Source organism: Eschscholzia californica, unplaced genomic scaffold (assembly GCF_041429995.1).
Source record: "Eschscholzia californica isolate CP2 unplaced genomic scaffold, dmEscCali1.0.p SCAF_4, whole genome shotgun sequence".
Taxonomy (NCBI): Eukaryota; Viridiplantae; Streptophyta; class Magnoliopsida; order Ranunculales; family Papaveraceae; genus Eschscholzia; species Eschscholzia californica.
In genome coordinates this window covers 4,650,337-4,664,934 of record NW_028238461.1, presented here as the reverse complement: position 1 = coordinate 4,664,934, position 14,598 = coordinate 4,650,337, and the positions used below count along the sequence as shown (strand labels likewise).

The window sequence follows — 14,598 nt, the reverse complement described above, 5'->3', positions numbered from 1 at the left end:
GTGCATTTTAGTTATTCTAATTAGATCCTTTTAATTATGTATGAATTTTAATTATTTATTAAATTTTAATGATTTTAATTATAATAATGTAATGGGTGAAAATTAAAACACAAATCCCACGCACGTACACCACACATGCACATTTTTTGGATTTGGGAGCCCCCACGTTAGAATTGAGACAAAGCCCCGGGGCTCCCAAAATTCAGGGGTTCCCAAAATTGGGAGCCCGAGCCCCACACTGGCTTTGCCCTAATGCAGATCGTTTTCACTAATAATAATAATTATTATTATTATTATTATTATTATTATAATGTTCACTTAATTATATATTCTTATCTATTTATATATTCATTTTGCAGTCTCTCTCATTGTCATGAAACTGACTAACCATCTAACAAATGGCTCTTAATAAATCCTTCTGATTTCTAAAGAGAAAAAGGAAAAGGAACAAATCATTAGAAGATCATAAAAAATTCCATTAATATTGGTTCTGTTTTTGGATTTTTCTTTCTCCAGTTATAATCTTTGAGTTTGAACCGATTCAAATACCCAATTAATTTCCTCTTTTTCTATACATATCTTCCTTGTTTAGTTTCATATTCAATTATGACTCAAAAAACAGAAAATCTATCTTCAAATTCAGATAAAAATCAGTCACTAATTCCGAAACAATCTCCAAGAAAAACCCAAAAGATCAAATTCGGGGAAATAGCAGGAGGAACAACAGCAGAATGTGCAGCAATTTGGTGTTGTTGTCCATGGGGAATCATGAACTTGTTAATTCTAATCATGTATAGATTACCATGTGGGATTTTCAGAAAAGCTTTGAAGATCAGAAAAAAGAGAAAGAATAAGATGAAGAAGATAAAGAATTTAGGGTGTGATAATAATTGCTATGGAGATGATATAGATTTACAAAATAATGTTTGTTCTATACTTAGTGATGAAGATTGGTCAAGTACTAAAGAAGCACTTGATTTGGAAGAAGAAATGTTGTATAAATTGCTTGGTGATGGATTTTGGAGAACAAGTCCTTCTCAAGTTCCATAGACTTAAAATTTAGGGAATATTTTTTTTTCAAATTTAGATAAGAAACCTTCCTCGAGATCTGAATCCGTGTAAGTCAGACTTTCACTATATTTGTTTTTGTCTGATTTGTGTAGTTGACTCACGAGAATGAGTGACTCAAGTTAATTGTGAATCTCCTCAACAACAAAAAAAAGTTAATTGTGAATCTATTTTAGTCAGATATAAATAAAGTCTGAATTGGAACAACATTTTAATAACTTGAAATGACAAAATAATGCTAATAATGTTTTATCTATTGTCAGTTAACATACTTTCTCCTCGACTTATCTTCGACATCCAGATTAAATAGATGGTGAAACTGAGGAGAACCGTAAAGACCTAAATGAAATTTTATTTTAGTTAACTTTGGTAATTTGTTTTTTCCCCTTAAATACGACTATCCATCCAAAATTGCCATCCAATAATGACGAGCTTTCCAGGATAGCGGAGAGTCTGGGCCAAAAGCCCCTTTTAGATCCAGAAATCAGTTAGACATCCTATCTCGGCAAAAAATAGGCAAGAGATTAACGGACTGGAGATGACGATTTCTCCGTCCACTTTTCATATGTGATGCACATGAAAATAGTGTACATCATATATCGGCAAAAAATAGGCAAGAGGTCCACGCTAAATGACGTTTTCTCCACCATCTTCTGTATGTGACGGACATGAATGACGTATTGAAAATAGCATACATCCTGTCTCGGCAAAAAATAGGCAAAAGGTCGGCAGACTGGAAATGTTTCTCCCTCCACCTTTTCTATGTGACTCGAATGAAAATGACGAATTAGAAAATAGCGTACTATGAAAATACTTAGGCAATATAGTAGTTCATAATGTCTGATGAGAATTCGAGAAATACAGAATTTCTAAAGAGAAAGAACCCTGAAAAAGAACTGACCATCCTTGTTCATAACGTATTATGAACACCTATATTGTATTGTAATTGTTGATAGCGAATTAGTTGTGGTCATGACGTTCTATACGAGGAAACAAGAAATAGTTTAGGAAAAAAAATGATTTTGTATTCAAGTTGAAGAACATATTTGAATAACGTATTATGGACAACAAACCTTGGAGCTTACAATATCCAAAATGAAGAGAAACACAACAGTGAGAGAGAGAGAGAGAGCTCTGAACCAAAATAAATTAACTTGATAGCACAATTCAACTGATAGTTTCACCAACACATTAATAAAAAGCTGCAGATTCAATACTTTCTTAGAAGAAAGAGTTACACAATTAAAACCCTAACAAGAGTCTTTATTGTATTCTTTTTCATTTACATGCCGATTTCACTTGATATACGTATGATGGAAGAACTTGTCTTATAGGCATTCAAATTTCAGCTACTGATGATCCCCTCTTTATTTGGAAATCAAAGCCAATGCATGTCAATTGCTGGTTGTTTTTGCCAAATAACTTCATCTTCAAACTGTATTTTCCCTGCATCATATTAATACATTTCTAGTCATCATGATTAGCAAAAGTATAATCTCTGAGAAGATTGTTAGGTTTAACACAAACAAATTTACACATGAATCTACCGTTTAAAGAACATCTTTAGTTAAGAACTACACAGTTTGATCTTTCTAGACAGAAACAAAGATATATTCAAACCTCGTCGCTGACAGCAACGTGCTTTGTGAACAGTTTTCGAAGATAGATTATCAAGAGAACTCGTCCTGATCGGGATTAGGACGTTCATTGGTAAATTTGACAAGGCTGAGAATTTCAAAGCCCGGTGCAGAACACTGTATGAGGTTTTTTTAACAATAATGTAAAACGTAACAACATTTTTTTACATCGTACCGTTCCTTGAAATAATTCAGAACTTCAAGGGTTTATGTAGAGCCCCCCGACTGTTCGAAGGGTCCTACGTCAGAGTCCAGATGCACCCCAGCGAGGCTGCACGTATCGCACCCCCTCAAACGCGTTTAACGCTTTATTGATGAACCAGACACAAAACAAATGGTATATCATGAAAAGTTATCACAACAGAACATGGGTAGCTTATAATCTTATTTGTGTGCCGAGTAGTCAAAATGGTCTGTTAGTTCTTTCTACGAATGCATTACAAAATCTGCAAATTTAATAAGCGAGACACTTAAAATAAATCAAAAGAATCAAGAAGGAATGATGACTTACTGCTGGAGTGAATCCAGGTAAGGCCTGGGAGTGGGAGATCACAAAGTTCCCTTTCGAGGTAGGACAAGTTGTCTCACTGCAAAGATCATGGGTCTCAGTATGAATGTGCAATCCGAAGTACGAAACCTCTATGACCAATTGCCCTTCTTCGAGCGCTTGTGCTGCAAGAAAAAACAATGTGATTCATAGCCAAAAACTCAAGATAAACAAGCCATGCCGATAGTCAGCATTCACATTTCCCTATCCTCGTTCCAGCATAAATTATCTGGGAATTTGTTGATGAATTGAGATGTTTAGGGATGTAATACACTATTTAGTCCTCAAATACATCATAAGTACCCAATGATAAACTAGCCTTTACGGAGAACTTTTGGGTAAATCCAGGAAGATTTTGACTCTCTTTATCTTGTTCATGCATGCCTTGAAGCTGAACTATTTGTGTGAGTACAAAAGGAAAGGAGTATTCACGCGTGGGGAGCATTTTTTTAAGTGTTTCTCGGAATATTCGCAACCTCATTAAGAAAAGTTGTGAGGTGAACTGAACATTCATAGCCCTCATTATGTAAGATAAAAAATACGAACGGATACAAATCAAATTTACAGCAACAGCAATAAGTTTCAAAAATGTCAAATTTCTTAAGTGTTTAACCGACAGAAGATGAAACTTTGAAGTTTTCCAATCTATGCTTTAAAAAGCGGCGCCTAGGCGCCGCTTACACACTAATCGGCTAGCTGCCGATCGACTAGCACCCGGTCAGCTAATCGATTTCAGCAGCCGAGTTAGCCGGCGCCCAGGAGCCGACTAGAGCCGACTACCCGGCTGGCTAGGCGCCGACTAACTCGGCTCGGGCAGCAGCTTTTTTTCTTTTTTTTTCAAAACCCCAACTTAAAGTTAGGGTTTTAATGTTCTTTCCTTATGCAACCGTCCCCCTCTCTCTCTCTACTACTTCTTGCCCTAATAGGCTATAGCAGCAACCATTGAAGATAAAAGAAGAAACGTTAGAGAGAGAATTAGAGGAGAAGAGTAAGAAGTTCAGCAACAGTCTCCGTCACCTTCGATTTCCTTCTCAATCCTTTCATCTCTTTTCTTCCTTATACACTGATTTGTTTCTCTCTCTATCTTTCTCTCATGTTTAGTGTTTACTACCTGCCTCATCTTTCTCTCTCTATGTCTGTCAAAAGTAGGTGAAAAGATACCACGTGATTATCTCTCCCTTCTTTCTCTCTCTTGGCTGCTGTCACTATATGAAAGAAGTTCTTCCTTCAATCTTTTCTTTTAGCTAGGCCCGGGTCTGCCGACTAGTCCCGATTTCCGATTTTTCGAAAACAGAATGCTGAAAATCCTCAAATTTGACATTGGAAGTTAGAAGTATTACCAGTAGATGCAGAAATGCTAAAGGTGGCTTCTTTGCCCCTGATAACTGGATCTGGAGATATCTTCACACCAGAGACCTTAACATCATAATTTCCTTTGTTATCTGCCACATTTAATTGAAATTATACATTTAGCTGGCCGACTAGTTCTCAGTAGTCAACAAATAAGCCAAAGAAAACCCTAGATTCAGGAAATTTTGTTTAGGGTTATCCCCTTCTTCATGAACCACCAACCCTAATATCAGGAAATTCTCACATTCACTAAAATCAGACAAATTTATATGCAAAAGATCCATCCAACCACCATCAACTACGGAAAAGGATCTTAATTGTCAAACTAAAGTCATCAAGTCACGGAATAAAAAACCTAATTTTCTAAAAGACCAAAATATGAAGTTAATGATTTAAGTCCAATATCAGAAATATAATCGAACAAATATCAAGCATAAGGAACTTAAATCATCAGTTTCCACCAAATTAGTAGTCAATAAAAGCATCTAACCTCTAATTTTCCCTAATCAAACTATAAGGTACCAATTTAAGTACAAATATTCAACTATCGGATCTCAACACAAACAAAAGTAGAAATTAGATGAATAAATTACCGCAGTAATGAACAGATGTGGCTTCAATTGAAGGTACTATTAGAAGAGCAATAACGACAACGATCGGAAGAAGAAGCTTGAACGAAACTGTCGCCATAAATTCAGAAGATTAATTAGTATAGAAGATGAGAAATTAGGTTTTAGATTTTGGATATTTGAAGGAACCGCTCCAACGGAGAATCTTTTTTTGGTGTTGTTTGACCTTATCTGTTTATTTCCCTTAAGAGAGAGGGTTAGGTGGAACCAGAATAAAAATAACAAACAAGGGCTGAAAATACCGTTATTTCGCGATAAGTCCCTAAAGTGTGACCAATTTCTGCTTAGCCCTCTCTCTAGGTTAGGAGAAATACTGAAATGATCTCTTTTGTGTTTTTGGTATATTGACTAAACTTTTGTTAACTTCAAATATTTGTCTTCGCTCTCTATCTTTATGAGGTCCTCTAATAGATATTTATGGGTCTACAAATATGTTTCTACAGTGGGGGATTTGAAAAATTTTGAGGTCTCTCAACGTTTAAGATTTCTAAACATACGGGTGATGGAGGTAACTTACTCAGTTAAAGAGCATCCTAATCTGTTATTTTCATTGTTACCAATTGTTGCACCATCAGAGTCTACGGGAGTTCCTTCCGTTTCTTCATGCTTTAAATCAGATCAGGAAGCAATGGTGCTTTGCGACCTTCTTTCTCTGCAGATGAGGCTACTTTTCAGTAGTTTTCCTATGTTTTTTTCTTTTTCTCCCTCTTCTTCTTTGTTGTTTCTATCGGAGCTTCTCTATGACTTCCAAACCTCTAGAGAAATCGGGGCATCGGGTTAGCTGGAGGGAGTGTCTATAGGCGCCTCCCTAAATATCTCTTCGGCCATCCGTCTGTAGGCACCCCTATATGGATTCAAAACGCGCCCTAATCGCACCCTTTGACTCTTCTTGTTTACGCTGCACTAAAACTAACTGATCAAAATTGCTCCCTTACTTTTCTTCCCTCTGATTTTTGTTTCAAAATCCATTTTCGTTCTAAGCTTCTTATCTTATCTTTTCTTAGGTTTCCTTCTCTTCTTAGTTTCCTTGTGACAAAGGTAGTGAAAGAAGAAACCATTGCTTGCAGTGACGCCATCTATTTTGAGGTAAGATCTTACAATGTTTTTGTTGATTTATTATTTTAATGTGGTCAGAAATAGGTCGAGTTATTTTTCTAAGTCAAACTATTAATCACCCTCTAAAGAATACAATCTTTTCTTTATTTAAATACTTTAACAAATTTATCTGAATTTTATTTTATTAAGAAAAACATGATTTATAGAAAATGATATGAAATGTCAAACATGAAAAGAAGATCTAGATCTACATTGAAGTTGTGTCTGTATTTATGTGGTGAAGCTATCCAAATCGATAGACCTGTCAAGGCCTCTCAAATGGGCAGCATGTGCTTTTTGCAAAAGTATGTATGAAGAAGGGTTAGGATAGTATAAAACAGCTTAAATTTTATTTTGGCCCTCTAAATTTTTTTAAGTTGGGTTCTCTTTGTGTCTTCCGGACAACTGATTTTAATAGTTAACTGTTGTGTTTTACTTTTTTTGTTTTTTCTCTGATGTTTTGCAGAGAACTCGTTAGCAGATAGCGGGCTGGTTGACCCACTAGCAACCCTTGTGTTTCTACATTGTAGACAAAGAGAGAAAAAAGAGTGTAGATAGCTCTATTAAGAAAGAGAGAGATGAAGGAAAAAGAATAGTAAGACGAAAAAAGCTGATGGTGACAGAGAAGATGTGGTAGTCGCCGACGGGATTTCAAGGAAGGAGGAGGAGAAAAAAAAGAGAAAAAAGTAAGTATCGCGGGCGGTAAGTCGACAGGCCAATCGTCTGACCTCAAACAAAAAAGAAGGAAAAAATTACTGTAAATGAGAAAGTCAAACTCTTAAAGTCGACATGCGAAAAAAAATACAAAAAAATATAAAAATTGGTCATCTTTAGGGAATCATTTCACTGAATTAGTAATGTTTAGAAAGCCAAAATATATTTGCCAATGGGGGCTGGAAATAGACATTCTAGAAGTGAATTTTTTGGTACAATTTGCATATTATGATAACATTATGAGAAACTAATTTACTACCAGAACTTTTAACTCCCACTTCATGGCCAACAAATAAAGAATAGACAGATGGGGGGCTATATCTAAATAAGCAAGTACATAAGAGTAAGCAAGCAACTACATTTATTAATACTCAAATGAGCAAAAGGATAAATAAATTTATAAACTTCACATAAGGATTCCCCTTCACCCAAAACAAGATGAAAAATAACCCTCCTACTTTTTTTTTTTTTTGTTGAAATAATAACCATCCTACTTCCATCAATAAAAGCCTTTTCAAACTTGATATGACATAAGAAACAAAATTGGTGAAATTCTTGCTCTTAAAATTCTAATTTTTTTTTGTTGAAGAATTAAAAGAAAGAGGGGACACACAAAAGAAGAATATAGATTTATCATTTAGTCCTAGTTAGATGGGAATTAACATTGTTAATTTGTCGTCACAATATATTAAATTGACTTGTAGTCTTATTGACGTATACTTTTAAACAGTCAAATAAGTCGAACATTATAAGAGAAATTTCAAATGGGCTCTTAATTTTTATTAAAAGAGTCATTCCTTGTGAATTTGGTACAAGTCAACCACATCCACAAAAGAAATATTCGTTACGAGCCCTTTGAATTCGCAAGAGACCTATTTGGTATAAACCCACTGAAATTCGCTATAGTACCATATTTTTGTGAATTTCGTGGATTCATACCGAATTCAGAAGAGGGACCCCTTTAACAAGAATGGAGACCCTATAAAACTTACCCCAATTTTAAGTTAGAATATGGACCAAAACCAAAAATCTCCCAAATATTTGGAGTTCAACTCGGAATGAAGAAAATCTAGAAAGTCGAAGCAGATTAATTATCTAACACTTGAGAATACAGAATCATATTAGTCATTTTTTCGTTTACCATCTTCTTCTTTCCTTTCTTCTTCACCCCAACAACTTTCACTTTCCTCTCTCTCTAGATTCCTCTCATCAGATAAATTCCTTTCTTGTTGTTAAAAACCCTAATTTAGTTTTCTAATTAAACTTATCTCCTGATCTAACAAAAAGAAACCCGCGATACCCTTTTCTAATCTCAATCAAAAAACCTGTAAAAAAAAAAAAAAACATATCTCAATCTCGTTTATCTCTCTAAAAACTCCCATCTTCAGTCATGTTTTCGACGCCATTTGTGTTATCATTTGCTCTATTATTATCATTACCTCTGTTATTTCTTCTCGCTCCTCGAATCCTTCCACCAAAACATCTCCCAATTTCTCTCCCTGATGAACTCGACGATCTTGCCCTTTTTCGAAGAGCTTCTTTAGCAGATCTTCATCAATCATCATCATCATCAAGATCTTCAATTTCTCATCTTGGAACAACAAATCCACCACCAAAGATTGCTTTTCTATTCTTAACAAATTCTGACCTAATTTTTGCCCCACTTTGGGAAAAATTCTTCATAGGAAATGAACGTTTTTATAATATCTATATTCACGCAGATCCAACTGTTAAATTGAATCCTCCTGGTGGTGTTTTTAATGGTAGATTCATCGCCGGTAAGAAAACTCAACGATCTTCTCCAACCCTAATTTCTGCTGCTAGAAGACTTCTAGCTACCGCTCTCCTTGATGATCAATCTAATACATTTTTCTCTCTCATCTCTCAACATTGTATTCCTCTTCATTCGTTTCGATTCGTTTATCATTCATTATTAGCATCTCCTAATACCGATTCATCTTCTTCATCATCTTGGACTGAGTCATTAACTCGGTGGAATCGACATAAACAAGTCAAATACAGAAGCTTCATCGAAATGAGAACAAATGAAGATTTTTTAATCGATCGGTATAATGCTAGAGGTGAAAATGTTATGATGCCTGAAGTTCCGTTTGAAAAATTCAAAATTGGATCTCAATTTTTCATATTGAATCGTCGTCATTCGTTATTGGTGATTCGAGATCGAAAGCTATGGAGGAAATTTAAATTACCTTGTTTGAAAAAATACAAACAATCTTGTTATCCTGAAGAACATTATTTTCCTACTTTATTATCAATGGAAGATCCAAATGGTTGTACTCAATTTACCCTAACTAGAGTGAATTGGACAGATAGTGTTGATGGGCATCCTCATACATATCAAGCCCTAGAAGTGAATCCTGAACTTATTTATAGGCTTAGGGTTTCCAATTCAACTTAGGTGCTGTTTGTTTTTTTTTTGTGCATCTGAATCTGAATTGGCTGAATCTGAATTGGTTGAGCTGAATTGGTTGAATCTGAATTGGGTGAATTATTTTAGAACTAAGATGTTTGTTTCCAACATCTGAAACATTAGGTCTGAATTGCTCTTTTTACATTTATGCCCTCATTGATATTTGTAAGGGAAAATAGAAGAAAACCCTAGCTTTTAACTTTTTTACTTTCTCTCTTTCTCCTTCTCTCTCCTGCCCTCTTTTTCTCCAAACGGCCGGTGGCTGGTTTTCCTCTTTTTTAGGGTATGAGTTTACCTATGTTCTTCCTCTGTCCATGCTATTCCCTTTCGCCTCTCTTGATCCAACCTTGATGATGACTTCCCTCTTTGATTAGAATCGCCCTGAAAATCTTCATCCTTTTTATTACTATCTCCAGCTTCAGTTCCATGATCAGCAGCTGAACTCTCTGGAGAAGAAAAATAACTAGGTATAGGGATGAATCCAGAATCAATCCCATTAATATCTTCAACTAATATTTCATAATGGTTTTTTATATCTTCTGAAGTTTTTCCTGGTACTTGTGATGCAATTTTCTCCCACCTATCAATAGATTCATCAGGATGGAGAGCTAGGGCATTCTCAAAAGCTTTATCTTGTTCTCTCTTTTTCACTCTTTTCAGCCATGTCCATTTACCCCTCTTATCAAATTGTTTCAATACCTTTTGATTGATTGATTGATTGATTTCAAGAGTACCCAAAAGGGGAAGGGGGGAACCAAAAAAGATAGTGAAAAGAGAAACCTTGAGAATTCTAGTAATGGCTATTGAATTGAGATCTGGTTTAGGGTTTTACTGGAATGAGAGAAGATAAAAATAGGACAGACTTTGAAAGACAAACTCAAGATCAGAAAGAAATTACTTGATTTGGAGAAGAAACAGATAAATGATTTGGAAGTGGTTATACCTGTACTCGTGGTGGTGGTGTACTGTTGCTGTAGTGGTGGTGGTGGTGTAATGTTTGTGATTTGTGGTGGTGGTGGTGGTGGTGATGGCGGGGCTTGACTTGTGGTGGTTGTGGCGTGACTTGTGGTGGCGGTGTACTGGTTTGTGGTGGGCGGTGTACTGGTTTGTGGTGGGCGGTGTACTGGTTTGTGGTGGGCGGTAGTGGTAAAATGCCTAGAATCGGACAGAAGATTTTCTTAGGGGGTATAAACGTCATTTCATAGCAATTCAGAAGTTGGATATTTTTTCAGACTTGTTTTGAAGTCTGAAATTAGTGGGCTATTTTTCAGCCCATTCAGACAAAGTTCCAGTTCAGCTCAATTTTCAGATTTTCTTAAATTTAAAAACAAACATCTGAAATCTGAATTGGATTCCAATTCAGATTTCAGATCTGAAAAAATGAAAAAACAAACAGCACCTTATTCTTACGTTTTCGCAAGGAAATTCTCTCCTGATTGTTTGAATCCGTTAATGGAAATCGCCGATACTGTCATTTTCCGGGACTGAATTTTCATCATCATCATCATCATCTCAGGTAATTCTCACTCTCTCTCTTTAGTACTAATTTCTTCATTTCTCAGTTTGGGGGCAAAAAGCAGGAGCTTCTGAGTTAACTCAGTGATTCCGAGTTTACTAATTTATTTATTAGGGTTAGAAATAGAAACCGTTAAAAACGAACTTTTTGTTAAATTTGGTCTCTCTGAATGTTTATCGCCGTTAAGCTCGTGTTCAATTGGTTAACTAATTTTCCTGACCTAGTAACTTGTTGAACCGGTAATTTGCTTACAGCTGTTTAGTTGATTGTTGTTGTACTTTCAGTCATTATGACTGACAATGACTAGTTTCTGATTTTTTGTGTACGTGAATTTCCAAAATAAATAATTGGACTTTCCATTAGTCATCGTTTTCTAGACTGTGGAGCCACATTGATTAGGTACAAGTGTACAACTTCATTCCAAGTTGGGTACGTCTGGAGGCACCCTTGCCAGTTATCTCTTTTCGCCCCCTCACCGACTACGTAAAGTTCGTGGACACTTGGACTGGGTCTAATCCGTGAGCTAGACTGAAGTCAGTTCAAGACCCACGATAAGTCTCAGTAGTGAAGGCATGAGTAAAAAAGGAGGGGCGCCTCTAGAGGCATCCTCTTTCAACTTTTCAACCCCGGAGTCTTCGTAATGGGCGGTAGGGGGATAACAGTAAACCTAGTTGACCATCATGGGCCAAAAAAATCTACTGTAAATGAGATGCGGCTTAGATTGGACATGTTAGGTCGAGCTCATTAGTTTGAGATGTTTTAGTGATCTTGTGAAATTGTGTTGGGGTATGCATTATGTGAAATTGGTTGCAAGTTACTAAAGAAGACTTACTTTTGTGCAGGTTGGTGAAATTGGGTTGTTTCTATAATTATGTAGAGTGAGTCGACTCGATGAATGAGTAAACAAGTTAGAGGCGGTAATAAGTGATAAAGGGTAATGCCGAATCAGAAAATTAAGCTTTCAAAGGAAAGTATCATTTTTCAGTCGAAGGAAGGAAAGAAGATGATAATGGGAATGTAAAGTAAGATCCGAAGCCCAAGTCCACTACAAAGTTAAGGAGCAACCCAACTTGGCTCGAGAAAGTTCCCAACTTATTCCAAGTGTTTACTCTAAGCTAAGGTTTGCGTCTAGCTTCTTTGTGTAAATATATGATAAAAGTTATGAATGAAAATGGTGGTTAATTACTTGGAAGTTGGTTGGTTAGTTCGAAATGTACTTCCAAATGCTCTAAGAATCTTTGTCGCCAGAAGAGGGTGACACAATCTGTCTTTCGTTATTTTTATGCGCTCTTTGAATTAGTTGTGGTGCGGTCGATGGGTCAAAAGTGACCATGGTCTTAAAGAAGAATTACAAATGTACTTATCCTTTTTGTTGTGTTTAATAAGGTCCATGAAAGAAAGGAAATGTGAATGGTGGGAAGGGTAGGGGAGAGAAAGAAGTTTTAAGAAAGAAATTGTGCTTATTCTTTGGAGTGGCCTTTTGTGGAAAAACAAATACCCGGAAAGTCTTGGATTCTTATGAATCAAATCTTTCTATCTCTTGCTCTTTTTTTTTGTATTGACTAAATTGCAGACACACCTTTTGCTTTTCTTCTTTTTCTTGCACTTGATCTTATTGAGATATTTCTTTCGGCTCTATAGTTTTCTTTTGGCCAGCGCTTTGGGGAAAGCTAAAAAGTTTCCGGGGTGTGAAGACTTGGTCAAAAATTGGTCAAATTTGTTTGACAATTTTATTTAGGGGAAAGCCCTCACCTCTCTCTCTCTCCACCTCACTTCTCTCTCTCCACCTCACCTCTATCTTCTCCGATTAGGTCGCCGGCCGGAAATTTTCCCGCCGGCGACCATTAAAAAAAAAAAAAAAAAGATTTTTTTTCACTCTCTCTCTCTAGAAACTCCGGCGAAGGGGTTTCCCTTCGCCGGAGTTCCGGTCTGTTGAAGAACAGACCGGAACGGGTCTGTTCTTCAACAGACCAGATCTGGCTTGTTGAAGAACAGACCAGATCGGTCTGTTCTTCAACAGACCGGACTGGTCTGTTCTTCAACAGACCCGATCTGGTCTGTTCTTCAACAGACCAGATCTGGTCTGTTCTTCAACAGACCAGATCTGGTCTGTTCTTCAACAGACCAGATCTGGTCTGTTGACTCCGGCGAAGGGAAACCCCTTCGCCGGAGTTTAGAGAGAGAGAGAGAGTGAAATTTTTTTTTTTTTTTTAATGGTCGCCGGCCGGAAAATTTTCCGGCCGGCGACCAAATCGGAGAAGACAAAGAGGTGAGGTGGAGAGAGAGTGAGGTGAGGTGAGGTGGAGAGAGAGTGAGGTGAGGTGGAGATAGAGTGAGGTGAGGTGGAGATAGATTGAGGTGAGGTGGAGTGTTTTTTTTTTATTTCCCCTTAAAATTTATTTCCCCGGAAAATCTCTAAAATTATACATATTCCCTTTAAAATTTTACACCCCGGAAACTATTTAGCTTTCCCCAAAGCGCTGGCCTTTCTTTTTGGGACTATTTAAGGTTCTTCTCATTAGGCATATTTCTTTTGATGTGTTTATAATTCTGTGGGAAATCGTATATTCCCATACTATGGATTTACTTTGTAACTGCTCTACTTGTTCCAACCAATGCCCAACCTAGTTGGTAAGCAAGTCTAGGAGTATTGGTAAAGATTGAGGGACTTGTTATCATCTTCTAAGAGCATCTCCAATAGGACACTCTACCAAACACTCTAAAAGTCCTAGTTGTCAAGTGTCAATAGAAATTCTCTTTCTTAAATGTCAATATAGAAACACTCTAAGTTTTGTTGGTCTCCAATGGAGATCTGTAAAGTCTCTATACTTTATTGCACATGCCCCTCTTCAATCCAATAGATAAAAAGTAGTTGAAAAACAAAGTTTTTTATTGGTTGGAATTAAAAAGTAACACTTAGAGACTCTCAAGTAGACACTCTCATTTTAGAGCATCTCCAATGGGACACTCAATTTCTAACACTTAGAGTGCCACATAGATTTTTTGGAGTTTTTGTTAAAAAATCATCTTCAATGGAACACTTTATTAGACACTCTAATATGAGGTGGACACATTTATTATAGAGTGTCTAGAGAGAGAAACTCTAAAATGAGAGTGTCTACTTGAGACTCTCTAAGTGTTAGAGCATCTCCAATGCAAAACTCAAAAAAATCTCTATTCATCCTATGTGTCAAGTTTCAATTGAGATTCTCACTCCTAGGTGGCGTTAATAGAGATTCTTAATTTTTTTTATGTCTCCAATGCAAAACTCTAAACTTATCTTATTTACTTATGTGGCATAGTTATTTTTGTAAATAAATAACTAGTTATTTTAGAAAATATAGAAGACTCGATTTCTATTGGTTGAAAATCAAATAATGGTGAGTTGGACAATTAGAGATATCTCAAGAGGGCACTCTAGAAATAGAGTGTCCTCTTGAGATATCTCTATTCCACCCTCGACACGTCATCTTAGAGATCCAAATAGAGTGTTGCACTGGAGAGGATTTTTAATCAAAAACTCAAAAAATCCTAGGTGGCACTCGGAGTTTCTAAGATTGAGTGTTGCATTGGAGATGCTCTTACTTTTAAATTTCAACTAATAGAAAATC

At 36.3% G+C, this 14,598-nt stretch overlaps 3 protein-coding genes and 1 long non-coding RNA gene across 5 annotated transcripts; 2 read left to right on the top strand and 2 right to left on the bottom strand.

Moving 5' to 3' along the window:
• Nucleotides 1-606: 606 nt before the first annotated feature.
• LOC147541835 (uncharacterized) lies at nucleotides 607-1,050 on the top strand. Its single transcript, XM_086632499.1, has one exon. It carries the CDS (start codon nucleotides 607-609, stop codon nucleotides 1,048-1,050), a length of 444 nt encoding a protein of 147 aa, XP_086488625.1.
• Nucleotides 1,051-2,203: 1,153 nt separating this feature from the next.
• Nucleotides 2,204-5,440, bottom strand: LOC147541834 (uncharacterized). Of its 2 annotated transcripts, none has more exons than XR_015239662.1 (4): nucleotides 5,196-5,390; nucleotides 4,593-4,694; nucleotides 2,967-3,377; nucleotides 2,204-2,885 (listed from the first exon to the last, which is right to left on the bottom strand). XR_015239662.1 is itself a non-coding variant. In XM_086672952.1 (4 exons), exons 1-4 carry the CDS (start codon nucleotides 5,290-5,292, stop codon nucleotides 2,407-2,409), a joined length of 468 nt encoding a protein of 155 aa, XP_086529078.1. In that variant the 5' UTR covers nucleotides 5,293-5,440; the 3' UTR covers nucleotides 2,204-2,406. The 2 variants fall into 2 exon arrangements, 1 of the variants encoding a protein (XP_086529078.1); XM_086672952.1 differs by having other exon boundaries at nucleotides 2,204-2,514; nucleotides 3,217-3,377; nucleotides 5,196-5,440.
• A 2,691-nt stretch (nucleotides 5,441-8,131) lies between these two features.
• On the bottom strand, nucleotides 8,132-10,961 carry LOC147541833 (uncharacterized). Its single transcript, XR_015239661.1, has 2 exons — nucleotides 10,871-10,961; nucleotides 8,132-9,454 (listed from the first exon to the last, which is right to left on the bottom strand). It is a non-coding gene; the product is annotated as an uncharacterized LOC147541833 (long non-coding RNA).
• LOC147541832 (glycosyltransferase BC10-like) lies at nucleotides 8,431-12,179 on the top strand. The gene is made up of 3 exons (XM_086672947.1): nucleotides 8,431-9,454; nucleotides 10,871-10,987; nucleotides 11,830-12,179. Exons 1-2 carry the CDS (start codon nucleotides 8,431-8,433, stop codon nucleotides 10,957-10,959), a joined length of 1,113 nt encoding a protein of 370 aa, XP_086529073.1. The 3' UTR covers nucleotides 10,960-10,987; nucleotides 11,830-12,179.
• The last annotated feature ends 2,419 nt before the right edge of the window (nucleotides 12,180-14,598 follow it).

Bases quoted from the DNA above. Each gene is read 5' to 3' on its own strand.
- LOC147541835 (XM_086632499.1), top strand. From the start codon at position 607: ATGACTCAAAAAACAGAAAATCTATCTTCAAATTCAGATAAAAATCAG.
- LOC147541834 (XM_086672952.1), bottom strand. From the start codon at position 5,292: ATGGCGACAGTTTCGTTCAAGCTTCTTCTTCCGATCGTTGTCGTTATT. The intron at 3,378-4,592 runs GTAATACTTCTA...TTTTTCTTGCAG, and splicing joins TAGCATTTCTGCATCTACTG to CACAAGCGCTCGAAGAAGGG. The intron at 2,515-3,216 runs GTAAGTCATCAT...AATATGATGCAG, and splicing joins TACCTGGATTCACTCCAGCA to GGAAAATACAGTTTGAAGAT.
- LOC147541832 (XM_086672947.1), top strand. From the start codon at position 8,431: ATGTTTTCGACGCCATTTGTGTTATCATTTGCTCTATTATTATCATTA. The intron at 9,455-10,870 runs CTTAGGTGCTGT...AACAAACAGCAC, and splicing joins GCTTAGGGTTTCCAATTCAA to CTTATTCTTACGTTTTCGCA.